The following is a 15,510-nucleotide window of genomic DNA, read 5'->3' on the forward strand; positions in this document are numbered from 1 at the left end:
TTAACCTGATTACAACAATTTTTTTGACTTTAAAATTAACTTAAGCTACATTTGGAGCATAACTTCTCCACACAAACAATTGACAAAAACTGCAGCTTCATAAGTGTTTATGACTCCTTTTGTGATTCCTCTTTAGAGCTTCCAAAACAATTAATGTTCATTACAGCATTAGTCTGCATGTGACAGAGCATTCTGGAATGTCAGCACAATTAATACTTTTTATGCAATAATATAAATGTTTTTAACTCATAAAGGAGATTGAAAGTGCAATCCACAGTTGGCTCTCTGATGTCAAGTTATCCAATGCACCTTTTGTATAGCAAGAGTTCTTCAACTCACCGAGTCATTAAAGCCATTAAGTTGCCCAGCAGAGAGAAACCGTAAAGCAGGAATTCTTGAGAGCATATCGACAAGACATTCTGTTGAAAGGTCAGTAGCGGTAATATCCAATTCCTGAATAGCAGTCTTCTCCCACTCGACCTGCATGACATGTTCACTGACAAGACCTGTAATCCCAAAGAAAAATCATTGGAAAATCAGAGCATTCTATAAAAAAAACTAGAATGCCCTACACACTTTCTCCCCATTATTAATTTATGCATTTGATGCTCAAGCATTAGTAGGCAGCCAAGGGGTTACAATCATAGCTGAGTACAATAACATAATTTTTATAGATATAAAATGAATAAAACTGTTAACAAAAAATACTCTATGAGCTTTTCCAGACAGGAAAAGGCTATTTAAATTCCAATATTATAGTGCATAAACTGAAGCAAGTGGAACAGTTTATCTATCTTTGAAGTGTTTTTTGAAAAAATTGTCAAATCAGTAGGGAAATAAGGAGAAAAATTGCATCAGGCAAAGAAGCTTTCACACGGAGCAGGGAATTGAAGATAGAGGCGTTGAGTAAAGATGTTAATAAACAGCTCATCAAGACTTTGATATGGAGTGTTGTCATGCACAATGCAGAAACATTATAATTGAAGAAAGATGATGAGCATAGATTTGGAGGTTTTTGAAATGTGGGTGTGAAGGAGGATGGAAAAGGTAAAATGAGCAAAAAGGAAAACAAATGAAGAAGAATGTATAGTGGAGGAGGAGAGAGGATTGTTGGGAAAAATCCAAAGGGGGCAAGAAAAAAGGATGAAGAGCATTTTTGCTGATGGTGGAATGTTGTGGATTATTATAGAGGGGAGAAAAAGGTAGGGTGGGGAAAAGGATAGGCATGTTGGATGGAATAAAGGGAAGTAGAATGTATGCAGAATGTAAGAAAAGAGAATTGAGGCTGTGGCTTCAGATTATTTCTTGTTAGAAGAGGCTAAGAATTGCTGTGGTGTTCAGTCTTTGCTCATCCAAAACCTACCTCAAACTGTGGGCTACCAAATAAAAATATTTTATGCATATTGCAATTAAAGCACCCTGACAACATGTGAAGGTAAAGTCACGTAGCTGGAATCAGAAAAGCAACCTTTAGCAGGAGAGAATATATCTCAACCACCACCATTGGGTGGTAAAGGGTTGTAGAAATCTGTCAAAGTAAGGGAAATGAGGAGGGGAATAAAATATGCAGAGGTAATTCACTCAGGAGTATTGTAATGCAACATAATAAAAATTCAATTCACTGGAGTTTGAGAAGATGAAATTAATTTACTGCTGTGCCAGATAAGTGTTACAGAGTCAGTTGCAACAATGAATGAGAGAAGACGCTCATGTACTGAATATGTAAACAACACTAAGTACGAGTACAGTACACACTCAGGACATCTTGCCAACAGGTTTTATGGACCAGCCTAGTAAGTTTGAGAATTAGGTTAATTGTATCCATTAATATTTGAACTGAGAACCTAATGATCACTTTAAAATCTTAAATTTCAAGGCTATAGAGTTTTTACTCATGAATTTTTGTGAAGTAATGTGGCCAAAAGAAATTTTCAAATACAGCAACCAAGAACTAATTTTCTGCACATATGCATTAAGTCCTTGAAATAAAGATAATTGTTATTATTGCCATATTTTTTTCGTACATGAGCTAGTTAAATTTTTCTGAATGAAAGTTCATTTTTTTAATTAAGGTGTAAAACTTACATGTTTGATTCATCAACAAACATCGCAGCCTTCTGCTTCTTTGAAACAAGGATTTAAGGCTGGAGCCTGTAACTTTGGGGCAAAAGTTAACAGCTAAACATTCCAACTGAAAGAGAAAGTTAATTATTAATTTTTATTCATTTACTTTTTATTGCTCTTTTAATTAGTAACAATCTGCCAAATGCACAATTTAAAGAAAAATACAGGTGTTTTAGAAGAAGGAGGAAGAATTAGTGAGGACTGTAAAAGAAGAATTGCTTTAAGTTAAGTACTATCCATAATAATGAAGGATTTGATGTCATGCACCATAAGTAAATGTTTAAAAAATACATATATGAGAAATCTTTAATATGGAGTATAGTATTGTAAGATCCAGAAACTTAGTTGTTCAGGCATGAGAATAAGGATAGACTAGAGATTATCAAGGCATGGGTGTGGAGGAGGATAAAATGAGTAAAAGGGACAGAAAGGAAAACAATGGACAAAGTTCTAGGCATGAGGCAGGAGAAGAGAAGGTTGTTGGGAGACATTCAAAGGAGGCAGAAAGTATTAATGCAGGGCATATGGAGTGGTAATGGAATATTGAATAATAACAGGAAATAATGTTCAGTAGAAGGAGAAAAGAATAGCCATCCAAATTGGACAGGAAAGCAAGAAGTATGTGGGTCCATAATGCAGGTTGTAGAATATTTATATAGTGTTGTGGAAAGGGGCCTTAGAAATTTAGCAGAGCTTAAGCAAATTACTCTTAGCACAAATAATAGTAAAACAAATAAATATAATAAAGACAAATAATTTTATGCTCTGGCTTGTGCTACCAAAGACAATCAAGAATGTTATGCCTTGTCATAGAATAAAATGGTCAATAATCTGAAAATCTTTCACATGTGTTTTTAGAGTAATTTTATCAAAATATACTTTTTCATTTAGATTTTTGATCTAGTATATTAAGCTTTAAAGAATCTGGTAAATTAGTTTGTTGATTTCTTTGATTTTTCTCAAAATAAGATATTGCATAACCATACATGCCTGGATGCAGTTAGAGCTGAAAGCTTCAATGTGGCTGTCATCTACAAAGTTGATGCCATACAGATTAATAACTCGCAGGTTTGGAGTTGCTGACTTGAGTTTGTGAACATTGATTACTTCATAGATTTCTTCCTCCTCCTCTTCCACCTTCTCATATGTTCCTGCTCATAAATGGACTTTTATAAAAATTGTGCAGAAATTTCAGTAATCAGTATCAAAAGTTGAAACTTATTTTCATTTTATAGGGAAAATCTTTTGAGTCAAGGAAGTTTTAAAAATATCTGTTTAACAATAGTAAACTATAGAGACATATGTGATAAATTTGTACATTATTAGTACAATTAATTATAGTTAGTGATATATTTTATTCTATACTATTAAAGAGTCAACATTTTAGTTGGTTAGGTACTCTATGATTTTATCAAGTCAATATTTTCCATTTATACAGAAAGGGGATACTTGTGAAGAGAATGTAGACAAAAAATGAGTTACTTATTAAGTGTGCCCATAATTATTTATTCATGATTTTTTTTAATAACTGGATAATTATTACAAAGCACTTTCCTTAAAAAGTAAAAATTATTATTCAATAGGTGTATAGGGTTATCTCAGTATTCTAAAATTGGTAGAAAAGTCTTTCAAAAGTATATTTTTAGGAAATAAATTCATAGGAAAATATGATCCTTCAAAAACTGAAAACGTACATACCACATGAAAAGGGCGATTTTAATTCCAGGGAGTATCTACTAGGTTAGTTGGAGAATAAGAGCATGAGCTGTTAAAAGAAAATGACAAAATTTGTTAGAGATTTTTGGAAAATACAGCTGTTAGGACACAAACGGGATAATAAGGCAGTCGACTTAAAATCTAACTCTTTAATTATCTTGCAAAACAGAATTTAGGTACGACTTTGGCAGTTAGATGCTTACCAATTAGATGAAGAATTTCTAAGCCATTGATGAAATTGTAAATTTTTCTCATAAAGCCCTCCATAAAGATGACTTCTGAGAGGCAAATGCACATGTATTTGAGCTTTGTTGGAAAAGCCTAAAAAATAAGATATTAAGAGAATGAAAACCTGCATAGTGGTCCCAAATGTAAGAGTTCCTTTTTCAAAACACTTCTTTGCTAGTTGACTGCTGAGCCTCTTTAAATATTACAGTTAACCTGGTAACACAATAATAGATATTAAAAATTGAGGTTGGATCCCAAGAATAGACAAGTAACTTAATCGAGGTTACCAGGATAACCTTGTGACCTCCTACCATAGCTTGTTAAATAGTGTATGATAATGCCATGGCATTTTAAATAGTGTATAACACAAGCTTCATTTAAGAAATGTATGTGTATGCTATTTCAGGAGTGAAAGAAGCATCAATGTTAAGATTGGAGTTATTAAAATGATTGAAATACTTCTCTGTCTAAGGTTTACTGTACTTTGAGAAAAATACACTTAAACCCAGGGCCACAACTAGGGTCAGTATAATGTAGGTCACACATGGATTCTAGTTTCCTTCCCACACACAAAATATGCAATTTTGTGCAGTGAGAATAATCATAGGTGCTGAGTATTCAGTACTAATGCAATTTTTCAATCATGGTATTAGCAGCTAGCAACTGGACATTTTCCCACCCAACCCTTTTCCCAACATCCCCCTTGTTGGGAAGAGTGTAGGCCTCTCTGAATATAAAAAAGTGAAGCCAGAAAAGTGGAAGTAGCCAATAGTGTGGAAGAAAATAAAGATGTCCTCATTCACATAAGAATGCCCAATTGAATAATCCCCAGATTGTAGAAATTGAACTTTGTAGTAAACCTTGAATAAATAGGTAAGTGAAGTATTCCATTGGGAGCCTCATAAATGCAGTAAATATGTTTATCCTAGGATTAGTGAATAAAAATGTTTTGATAGGATTTTACAAAATTTTTAGTGGTTTCAAAAAATGAAGGGAAATATTTTGGAGTTGTATATTAAAAACCTGAAGATGGGATAAGAAAAATCTGCACTGGTTTTGTTATAGTTGCAAGTTTGTACAATGCATAAGCAACTGTTTATGCGTTCTTTTACAATGGCATTTGACAAAAATGATCTAGTACTTTCTCTTAAGATAGGAATGTCATGTTGAAAGAGAGATTATTCAAACAATTTGTAGGCTTTTAAAATTTGCAGAGAAGAGTAGGAAACGTAATTTTTAATACCCATATTTAAGTCATGAATTTAGCTGAATTTGTCTTCAATGGTAGTTTGCTGAGTGAAGCTGATTCCAGAGTTGCATCTAATAAATTGGGGGGGAAATAGAATTTCCAATATTTTATAAATTCAAATTTCACTTAAGGAACAGGAATATCATGATTCAAAATTTATTCATGAAATGGTTGCCAATGATTGTCAAGTGCATAATGTTTTGTCTTTTTGGGAGTATGTTCCGATGTTGATACAGAAAATGATTTTTCTTTATTCCTTGCGATATATTTTTCCATACTCTGATAAGGTTCATCAGATAGGGAAAATTCTTACCTGCTAGCCATAAGATTATAGCCTCAAGTCTCACTTTGGGCATGGGTGTTAGTAAATTCTGTTGGTTCAACTCCTGGGAAACCCAATGAGAAGCCAAGTTCTTATCAGGATCCCAAAGAACACATACATGTACCACCAGAGGCATCTGGGGAGAAGGAAAAAACTCCCAATTTCAATTCTTTGGTAACTGGGCATTTGGACCATGGAAAGTATAAAGTGCCAAAAAAGTAAGGCTGGGTCACAATCAACATGTACATGTTTTATGGAGTGTGTACAAAAATACTTTGTCTAATGCAAGAACTTTTCTTCCTTTACTAGAGAACCTATTTCATTTCCAATGTAAGAATTTTATGCTGTGTTAATAAGAATTCCAGAGGTGGCATATCTAGACATAAACAAGAAATGAAGCATGAGAAAATCCCTTTTTGGGATTTTCTCATGCTTCTTTTGGGAACAAAATGAGAAAGTTATGAGAAAATTTGCCAAGATTGCAATGCAGGCAGGCAATGCATTCTTAATTTGAATATAATGTCATATGTGCAATATTAAAATATGGAATTTTATATGATACCTATCCTTGTGTTAAAAATAATAATATTCCATAAATATTATATATTTAAAATATAGCACAAATGTTGTAATACAACATATATTGTTAGGCAAGGATTTGAATCTAAAATGCTGGGTGAAGGATAAAAACCAGATCAACCAGGCCAGCAGAGTATACAGGAAAGTGAAATATTTAATTTACACTGGAAAACCTGGAGGGTAAATAATGCATGGGGAATTCATAAGTAGGTAAATCATTGATTTCTAACCTCAAAGTGATAATCAATCCAGATTCTTGCATCATAACATTTTTATTTCTCTAAGAGATCATAGAAAGATGAATTTTCAATTCTCTTTCCAAAGATTTTTCAGTTTCATGCATCTCAGAACAATTACAATGAGTACTTTGTTTCAATTTGAAATAAGAACTTTTGGTGTATCGAATTAATGAGAATGAAAAAAGAAAATATATGACTACCTATAGAATGAGGATAAAAAGAGACTGGAAGCAAGCAAAGCTATGTGAAATTTGGATATGTGTATACTATGATGGTACAATTGGCAATATCTATGAATGCAAGCACCTTTCCCTTATTAAGTGAATATCTCATATGTATGAGGCACTATGTGCAGGGGTTACATTCATCATCTAATTTTGAACCAATAAAGTATTTCACATTCTAAAACATTTAATTATGGCCAGATCATATTTATGAGACATTCATTTATAAGTAAATTAGACACACCTGCATTTCACTGAAGTCATGGAGCTGCATAGCAGTGGAGAAATCGAGCAGCATATGTGTCAAATTTGGGCATTTGCTGGCAAGCTCATGCAGTACTGTGTGAGTAATCAATTCAATGGGCAGCTCTATGTACCGCAGTGATGGACCAAATCGAATGCTGATTGAAAAATAAAAATAAATCATTATTAGTGGGATTTCTTAAATTTATTCTTATAATTTCCATAGAGTATAACCTCTGCGGAAATTATAAGAATAACTGCTTTCCATCTTTGGTAATTAACATAGCAGAAACAATAATTGCTTATAAATACATAATTGTTGACAAACTTATGTTTACACATAGGTATGCATCACCAGAATAATATGATATATCCATGATAACCCATATGCATTTCCCTATCAAGATTTACATTTACAATCTGTTGATGCAAGTGCATAATGCTCTGACACTTTTATTCATTCTAAGTGAAGCCCTGTATACTATCTTTTCGAAATGATGAAATTCAGCAAGGTATCTTTGATAAAAATTTTTGGTTTGAGATGTGTCATCATATAATTTCAGGTATTAACATGTTTTATGATAGAAAGACAGTATTTGAGCCACATATGGCTGTTATAAAAATACTCAATAAGATATGTTTACTGACAAATTGAGTTTATAACACACCCAAAACATAAAGATCAATTGGGGCTGTAAGTGGGGCTTGTTGCAGAAGTTGTCATCCTAATTCATAAATTAAGTCTCCCAGGTTAATCATAATGCATGAAGCTTGGCTTTTCACAATGGAGCAATACTCCTTTGGTTGGTAAGTCAGGACATTTTCCTTAGATTTCATTATGAAATATCCACAGAACTTTGGAATCACTGAATATTATACTGGCTTCCCAACCAGGGAGCCTGGGTTTGAATCCTTGCGGCATCAGATCTTTTTCAGTTCCCAATCCCTACTTGAGGGTATTGAACTGCGGACCCCTCGGTGGCATTTGTTAAGAGTAAGCTACCACTGATGCTGGGTTTCTCTCTACCCTTTCTCCTTTCCTATTCATTCCTAATGGCACAAATGACCTTAGCCGTCATTTGCCTCCCCTAAAGCCAATACTGCTAACTGAATATTATCAAGCTGGATGGTGCTACAACAGTGACTCCTTTACAAATACCATTTTCAGCTATCCATATTCATTTTTTGATATTTTTTCCTTATTTATCTGAATATTTTTACTTGTATTGTGGAAAGTCATGCTACTAGATACATTTTAAAGATTTTTGAATCATTGTTACATCAAACTGATGTTAAGTGATGACTGGCTGAATATTCAATTTGTACATTCAGACAAGAAACACTAGAGAGATACTATTGGTGTCATACACCCAACTCTGGCTATTGAGCATTCATCAACACTTTTAATATCTTTATGAGTGCAAGCTTGAGAGTAGGCTCTAGTAGTAGGCTCTAGAGTAGTTCTATTTGCTCTATAATTGGACCCCTGATGAAACCTGTACCTCTTAATGTAAGATGATTTGATGAATAAAATGTGATATCGATAAATGACTGTGTTATATATTAAAAGATATACCTATCCACTCAGCAAACAGAAGTGATTACTCGCACCGTAAATATTTTTGGGAAACACATTAGTCAGAAAAAAACAGGAAAAATCTGTTGTGAGTTATTTAAATGCTGTATTTTATCTGATCAAATATATATTCAATTCAGATCCTAAATCTATACCTTAAACTCCTTCCCATATCCATGAAATCATCTATGTTGTTACTATCCTGGTTTCACAGCATAATACATTCAAAGCCTTTATAACCTTTATAATAAAATGTACCTTTATAATAATATCAAATTTATTGCATGTGACAGATATGAAAAATTACTTATTAGACGATTGAACTGCATAGAAAAGCCTGGCTTTTCAACTGATTGTACACAATGACAGCAATTATGATTACTCTATACCAAGAAATATTAAATGAATGAATTATTGACCAAATGTTGATTTATTCAAAATAAAAAAGCATATGCTAATGACCACTTCAGAATCCCATGCAGTAGTGACCCATAGTCCAATATACATGATTTCCAAGAATGACTTTTAAGGTGCCACCAAAGAAATTAGATTCCAAAATTCAGGATTTAATACATACTCAACAGGGATCCCCACATATTTCTTCAAGATATCCTTGAATCTCCAAAAAATTAAGATTCAGTTCCATTTTGTGCAAATGGGGTACTTTATCATTATAACAACATTAAATTTCAGACCATTAAGTTGAATGCTTGTGAAATATGATTTACCTGATCAGAGCCAGCAAAGATTCAAGTGATCCAACATGAAGTCCCGAGATCTCTGGTCTCAGGGAAACAGACTTCCAAAGGCGAGTATCGTAGGCAATCATCCTCCACTTCCGACATACTCTTGCCATTCGACATATCTCTCGGTGAGTCAAATATGAAAAGATACTCAAGAGTACCTTATCTGGCAACTTGTCAATTGTCTGAAAAGTAATTAATCATTTAGAATGTCAGTACCTATTGGATGAATCCATACAAGATTTGTGCTGCCAAACAGGAGCCGGTAGGATTTTAAATACTTTACACTAAGTGCATTTCTACTTTTTGAGATAGGACAGTTTTGATTAATGTAACTTGTCATTATTATATGCATACATATACAATTTAAATTAAATTTTAAAAACCCTACAGGAAAATTTATTTTCAAACTTAAGACACTTACTGACAGCTTTAATATTAAATTTCATTTTACAAATGATTAAAAATCATAGCTACACATAATTGATTATTATTTTTTTAATACTTCCTAATGGGAATTTTATTTGCCATGTTACTCAGTAGTGTGCATACATAAGGAGGAATATCATTAGTTCATTGTTTTTGGCTGGGTCCCATTGTAATAATGCATACCTAAATGAAAAGTTAATAAGAATTATTTATGGGTTACAGCCCTTCATAAAAACATATAAGGATGTATATGGGGGTAAACACCTACTATCTTAATAGTACTACATGTAAATATTGAAAGCAATTTGATGAGTTAAGTGTACCAAAAAGAACTCTAATTAAACAAGTGAATAATTTAATAAAGATTCCTATGCAGTTCTACTTGCATGCAAAAATAATGCATTTACATCGCAAAGAAAGAATTCATTTTGATTAGAGAATTACTGTTCATTAATGATGCTGGTATATCTTCAAAGTCAGATGGGCCTTAGAGAATTATGAAGAGAAAAAATGATTTAGATAAATATGAAGAGACTACAAAAGTTCAAGGAGGTGAAGTTACCACAACTTTTAAGTCTGAAGTTTGTGCTCTATGCCAGGGGTGACCACTGTCACAAACTTGATAAATTATCTTCCCATCAAACAAATCCACAAAGCATTCCTCAAAAATTTACCCCTACTCCTATTTCATGTATTACTTTATTGCTGTTAAATGTTGTTATATTTTTAATCAATCATGAATGGTATTTTCAAATGAATTCCCACTGTTTATAGCAGCATTATTAAATTCGAAGCTTTTGTTAACATTACTGTTATTATTTACAGTATTCTAAATCTCCATGTAGGTTTTCAATGGGGATACAGATTAATCAATACTATATTCATAATTCTCATTTAACAAAACATAGCCAGTCACCCCACAATACAATAAACCATTCTTCAATGCCACATAATTTCTAGCTCCATTCATTCCATCCAACATGCTGATCCTTTTCCTTACCCTACCTTGCTTGCCTAATGTTCTCCACTCTATTACAATCTTCAACATCCCTGCATCCATATTTCCTGCCTCCTTTGGATTTTTCCCAATCCCCTCTCCTCCATCACCTTGCCTAAAACTTCCTCATTTATTTTCCTTTTCATCCATTTTACCTTTTCCATTCCATCCATACCCAGATCTCAAAAGCCTCCAATCTACTCTATCTCTGTTATCTTGCCTCGGTGACCAAGTTTCAATGCAGAATAAAACGATACCCATATCACAGTCTTCATTTATCATTTCTTTATGTACTTCACATACTTTTCCTCAATCCCCTTCTTTTCATGCTTCTTTGCCTAAGAAAATTCTTCTTCTTACTTCTCTATTACCTTCAACATTTTGGTTCAGAATCTTTCCAAACTAGAAACTAGATACTGCTTCACCTGTCCAAGTTAATGTTCTCCAATTTTAATGTTTAATGTAGCTTTCCTATTATTCAAAAATCTCATTACCTTTGTTTTGTTTGCATTGATTGTCATCCCATACCTATCACTCTGATTTTCTAATGTGCTCAGCAATGATTGTAACCCTCTGGCTGATAGGCTAAAGCTTAACTTAAGACATAACTAAGGCTTGATCATCTGTAAACTAATAGATTTTATCAATGCCCCTCTTACTTTCATTCAGACTTCCATACTATTACCTTCCTTTCCCTATGGATCTTTTAGCATTACCTCAGTTTATATGCTGAAAAGTGTAGGCAGTAGTGAACAGCCCTGTCTCATCCCAGTCCTGTCCCAACTCTTCATTTGTCGTGTGCACCTGTGCAGTCTCAGATGAACACATTGCAAAGAAGTTGCCTAAAACCCTTTAGTTTGCTCCTATTATCTGTAATATATTCATTAATTCTATCCAATTCTCTCTGCCAAATGCCTTCTTGAAGTCCTCAAAGCAAACAAATAACGTCTTGATTGTAATCTATCCACATTCTATCAATGACCTCATTACTGCTATAATAGAAGCTATAAAAACAATAGACATTATTTCTGTGCTCTACTCATGTTGCATGAGATTAATGATAAATAATTTTAAATGACTTCACTCCAGCAAGTATGATCATTATTTTATTGAAGTTTCTTAATTTTAAAACTGTTAGATCTTTTTTTTTTAGCCTCCCCCCCTAAAACCTCCAATGCTGTCTCATATATATTTCATTTATATTTAATAAAAAACTCTGACCTTGAAGCCAGAGTAAAATTTTTAGTAAAACCAATGTAGCAAGTGCCACATTAAAAGTATTACACTTTGGTATGTTTGTTGTGGGAATATTTTACGGATATTCATCCCACTGTTAAGGGGTGATTTAGGCATTACCTACATGCAAACTATGTGGGGAGGATAGAGGCATCACTAGATGTTATGTAGCTCATAAATTACGCAGAGGTAAAGCAGGAGTGGTATGTTTTTCATTAGCATTTATATGAGCATTGAAAAAACATTGTATTTACATTATGCATAATGTTGAAACACTTTTTAACTGTCATTATATGACTGTTCTACAGTTTTGTTTACCTATTTGAAATAAAATGATTATACTGTACACTTTAGAAAATATATATTGTGACCCTTCCCCCAGCTAATGGATTAAGCCACATTGCAAAGAAGGATGATTAAAGCATTTAGAAAAGTGGATATCTATAGTAGATAAAGTCCCAAAAAAATAAAATACAAGCATACATTCATTGTCCAGTTGGAATAAAATAATTTCCTCATTCAAGTGTTCATATCAGGAGTAATTTATTAGAGTTAGTACATTATTAAAAAAAGTAATTGATAGCACAGTGAAATTTGTGTGTTCCTCATTGAGCTGAACCACCAGCAAAACATTTTCTTTACCCTTCAAAATTTTTCATGTTATCTAGCAATGTCACTTAGTGGGATTGTTTATTGGGAATTTTGAAATGGAAGATAGACTCCAAAATTGTCATGCAACTATTAACAGCACTAAACTCTCCAACAAAAAGGAATTCATTGATTCTACATTAAGCCTTATGGACCAAAAATGAAGATTGAATAACACTTTTGTTTGACTAAGCCTCAGGTCTTATTCCTATCAAATTCTTTGATTAGAATCTAGATGTCAAAGTTAAATAATGAAAATGGGTATTTTGGTTCACAATAAATAGATTAAGACAGCAGCAGAAAAAGTGATGGCAACTATATTGTTGATTCACATTAATAGAAAAATTATATGAGACCCTTGACACATTTAACACATCACGATAAAACTTGCATAAAAGTATTTGGCATGAGCATCAATGAAATAAATAAAATAACTAGCACAGTTGAGAATCCTATGGCAATTTCCAGGGCCCGAAATTGTTTATGGTGGCATACCTACTACATTTTAATGTGTTGTATTTTCATTACTATGAAGCTAGAGAGGGTAGATCAAGGATGCATTTATTTCTAAATTAGGTTTCCTTGACAATCAGCAAAGTCATTTTTGGAGGGAGTTTGGATAGTGGTCCTCTATGAACCCATATATATCCATGGCATTAAAATGAGTGAAAACATTTTTTATATTCTTGAAATGAAATCACCTAGTTGTGTTTGATAAAGAGAATGGGAAACCAGATTGCTTAATGAGTTCAAATGATGAAATAATTGAACAAAATTTTTTTTTTGTACTTTGGTAGAATATTTATGAAATATTGTAGGATAAATGAAGAGATAAAAAGGGCATATTCATTCTGGCAGTAAGGTAGAGTGTGGAGTACCTACATAAAATATAAATGATTTTCTATGGTAGCAAATGTAGCAATTTATAAATGTGTAGCCCTCCCCACATTATAGTATGTGATTAAAATTAGGGTACCTGTGCCTCACAAGTATAAATGTCAATTAAATTCAGTGGGTAAGGGATACCAGAGGAGTGTTTGTGGTAAAAAAAGGAGATATAGAGTACGTAATAAGTAAATATGTACCTATTATATAATGTGGATTGATTCAAGAATCAATAGGCAAGTATGAAAAAAATATGATATGGCGGCTTGGTCATGTTGAGAGAGTGGATGGCAGTAGAATTGCCAAATACATGAGCAAAGAGTGAATTTTCAGAGTGGAAAGAGTTCCTCATCGATAAAATTTGTTGAATGTACTCTAAAGATAGGGAATATTAGCAGTCCAAAAACAAGAGCAGATAATACAGCTGGCTTCTACTTAAACAATTTGAAGCAACCATTTAATTTAAGATTTGATTAGAAAGATAACCCACTTTTTCAAACATTAATTGATCTCGATCAGCTGCTCCATGTTTCTTGCTTATCTACTTTATGAATCAATGATTCCCAAGTCATCGAAATGCTAATAAGGATTTAGGCAATACAAAATTTATTAGATGGTTCCGAATTTTTTTTCAGTTCTTCACAGCCTATTTCTAGCCTAGCCTAGTTCTACTGCATAAATCTCTCGATATAGCGAAATAATATTCTTTGTCTTGCTCAGTAGATAGTGAAATGAATTCTGAATCCATAAAAATTTAATTAGAAAAAAATGATGGAGGAATTTGCAGGTTCAGTACATCAATTTGATTTGAAAATTATAAATTTGTAAAAAAAAATTCTATACTAAAGTAAAACATTTTTTCTAATCTGGCAATGCTGCTGGATGAATAGGATAAATGCTATCAGAAGATATGGTCTATTCCACAGGATACTTCCACCCACCTCTGAGGTACTACCCACCTTTGAGGTACAGTAACATTTTTGTTCAGAAAGCGACACCAAACAGCATCAATGTACATAATAAATGTTGATCACAAGGACCATGAGATTACTAATGTGTGTACACAATGGGCATCCATGGTAAACAGCATGCATGATGGTCAGTGACATAAGAACAAACGAAATTCATCTTATAGGCATCGTTCATATATGCCAGGTTCTTTTATTCAGAGGAATCTAATATATTTCCCTCATTGAAAGAGAAAAGTTAAACCTGTATGTAAGGGATTCATGAAGATGGAGTGAAGAGGAGTGAATGAACAATCACTGCACTCAATCACCTGACACCAACCAATAGGGGGCTAAGAATGAGCGTTTGAAAGGAACCTAAGACAGCACAAAATCGCGCGTCGGGAGAAAACGACTTGAAGGCTCAGATCCCCGATTGCTTTGAAAGTTAGTGAATCAGGTGGCCGCGAATTTCGCGGCCGGTTCAATCGTACCGTGTTGGCGAATGGACTCCTCTTTAGACCGTTGTCGTCGTAGGCCTGGCCCACCTGGGTGGCCTCATAGGCCAACTTTCCCCACTGTACACGGTCCACGAAACAGTCGGCGTCGCCGTCGCGAAGCGTCGGACAAAGAGGAAGGAGAGAATGTCATAATTAAGGGCGGCGAACTTCAAACGACCGGACACTCGTGCGCAGTAGAGGGGGGAAGAAAGGGGGTCGGGGGAGAGGGACAAAGGAGTCGATCGCGCTTCCGCCGTGTGATCAGGCGACGCCGCGACAACTTTCCTGCCCTCGCTTTCCCCTCCCCAACCTATCCCCCCACCCCACACGAGGGTGTCTCAAATCTCCCGTGGATTCGATGGATTTGAATGCTGTAAGACGCGCTTAGAAAACTGAATAGCCAGCTGACCCCTTGACGATAAAAAAAATAAGCAAAATTTGTCTGAATTGTTAGATGCCCTTGAAATTGACGTGCAGACTGGTCACGCTTGAAAAAGATCAGATTGAAGGTCAACATTTCATCTGGTTTCTACAGAAGAATGGCAGCGAGAAAATAGCTCGGTTCCGCGAACATTTAAATTTTGAGGTCGGGGAGTACCCATGCACATAAATGTGCCTTAATCTA

General features: G+C 34.0%; 1 protein-coding gene across 4 annotated transcripts in view; it reads right to left on the reverse strand.

Moving 5' to 3' along the window:
- Window positions 1-15,510, reverse strand: part of FipoQ (F-box/LRR-repeat protein FipoQ) — a 207,208-nt gene that overhangs the window by 5,074 nt on the left and 186,624 nt on the right. For 2 of the 4 annotated variants that reach the window (XM_071585723.1, XM_071585722.1), the window contains exons 2-7: window positions 9,229-9,428; window positions 6,926-7,082; window positions 4,044-4,161; window positions 3,115-3,278; window positions 2,086-2,191; window positions 340-506 (exon numbers count right to left, since the gene is read on the reverse strand). In XM_071585723.1, coding sequence (XP_071441824.1) covers window positions 340-506; window positions 2,086-2,191; window positions 3,115-3,278; window positions 4,044-4,161; window positions 6,926-7,082; window positions 9,229-9,428 — 912 coding nt within the window. Of the gene's footprint in view, window positions 1-339; window positions 507-2,085; window positions 2,192-3,114; window positions 3,279-4,043; window positions 4,162-6,925; window positions 7,083-9,228; window positions 9,429-14,879; window positions 14,964-15,510 lie in introns of all 4 variants that reach the window. The other 2 variants (XM_071585720.1, XM_071585721.1) reach the window with 2 other exon arrangements.

Source organism: Hetaerina americana, unplaced genomic scaffold, assembly GCF_022747635.1.
Source record: "Hetaerina americana unplaced genomic scaffold, ioHetAmer1.1.p SCAF_2, whole genome shotgun sequence".
Lineage (NCBI taxonomy): Eukaryota > Metazoa > Arthropoda > Insecta > Odonata > Calopterygidae > Hetaerina > Hetaerina americana.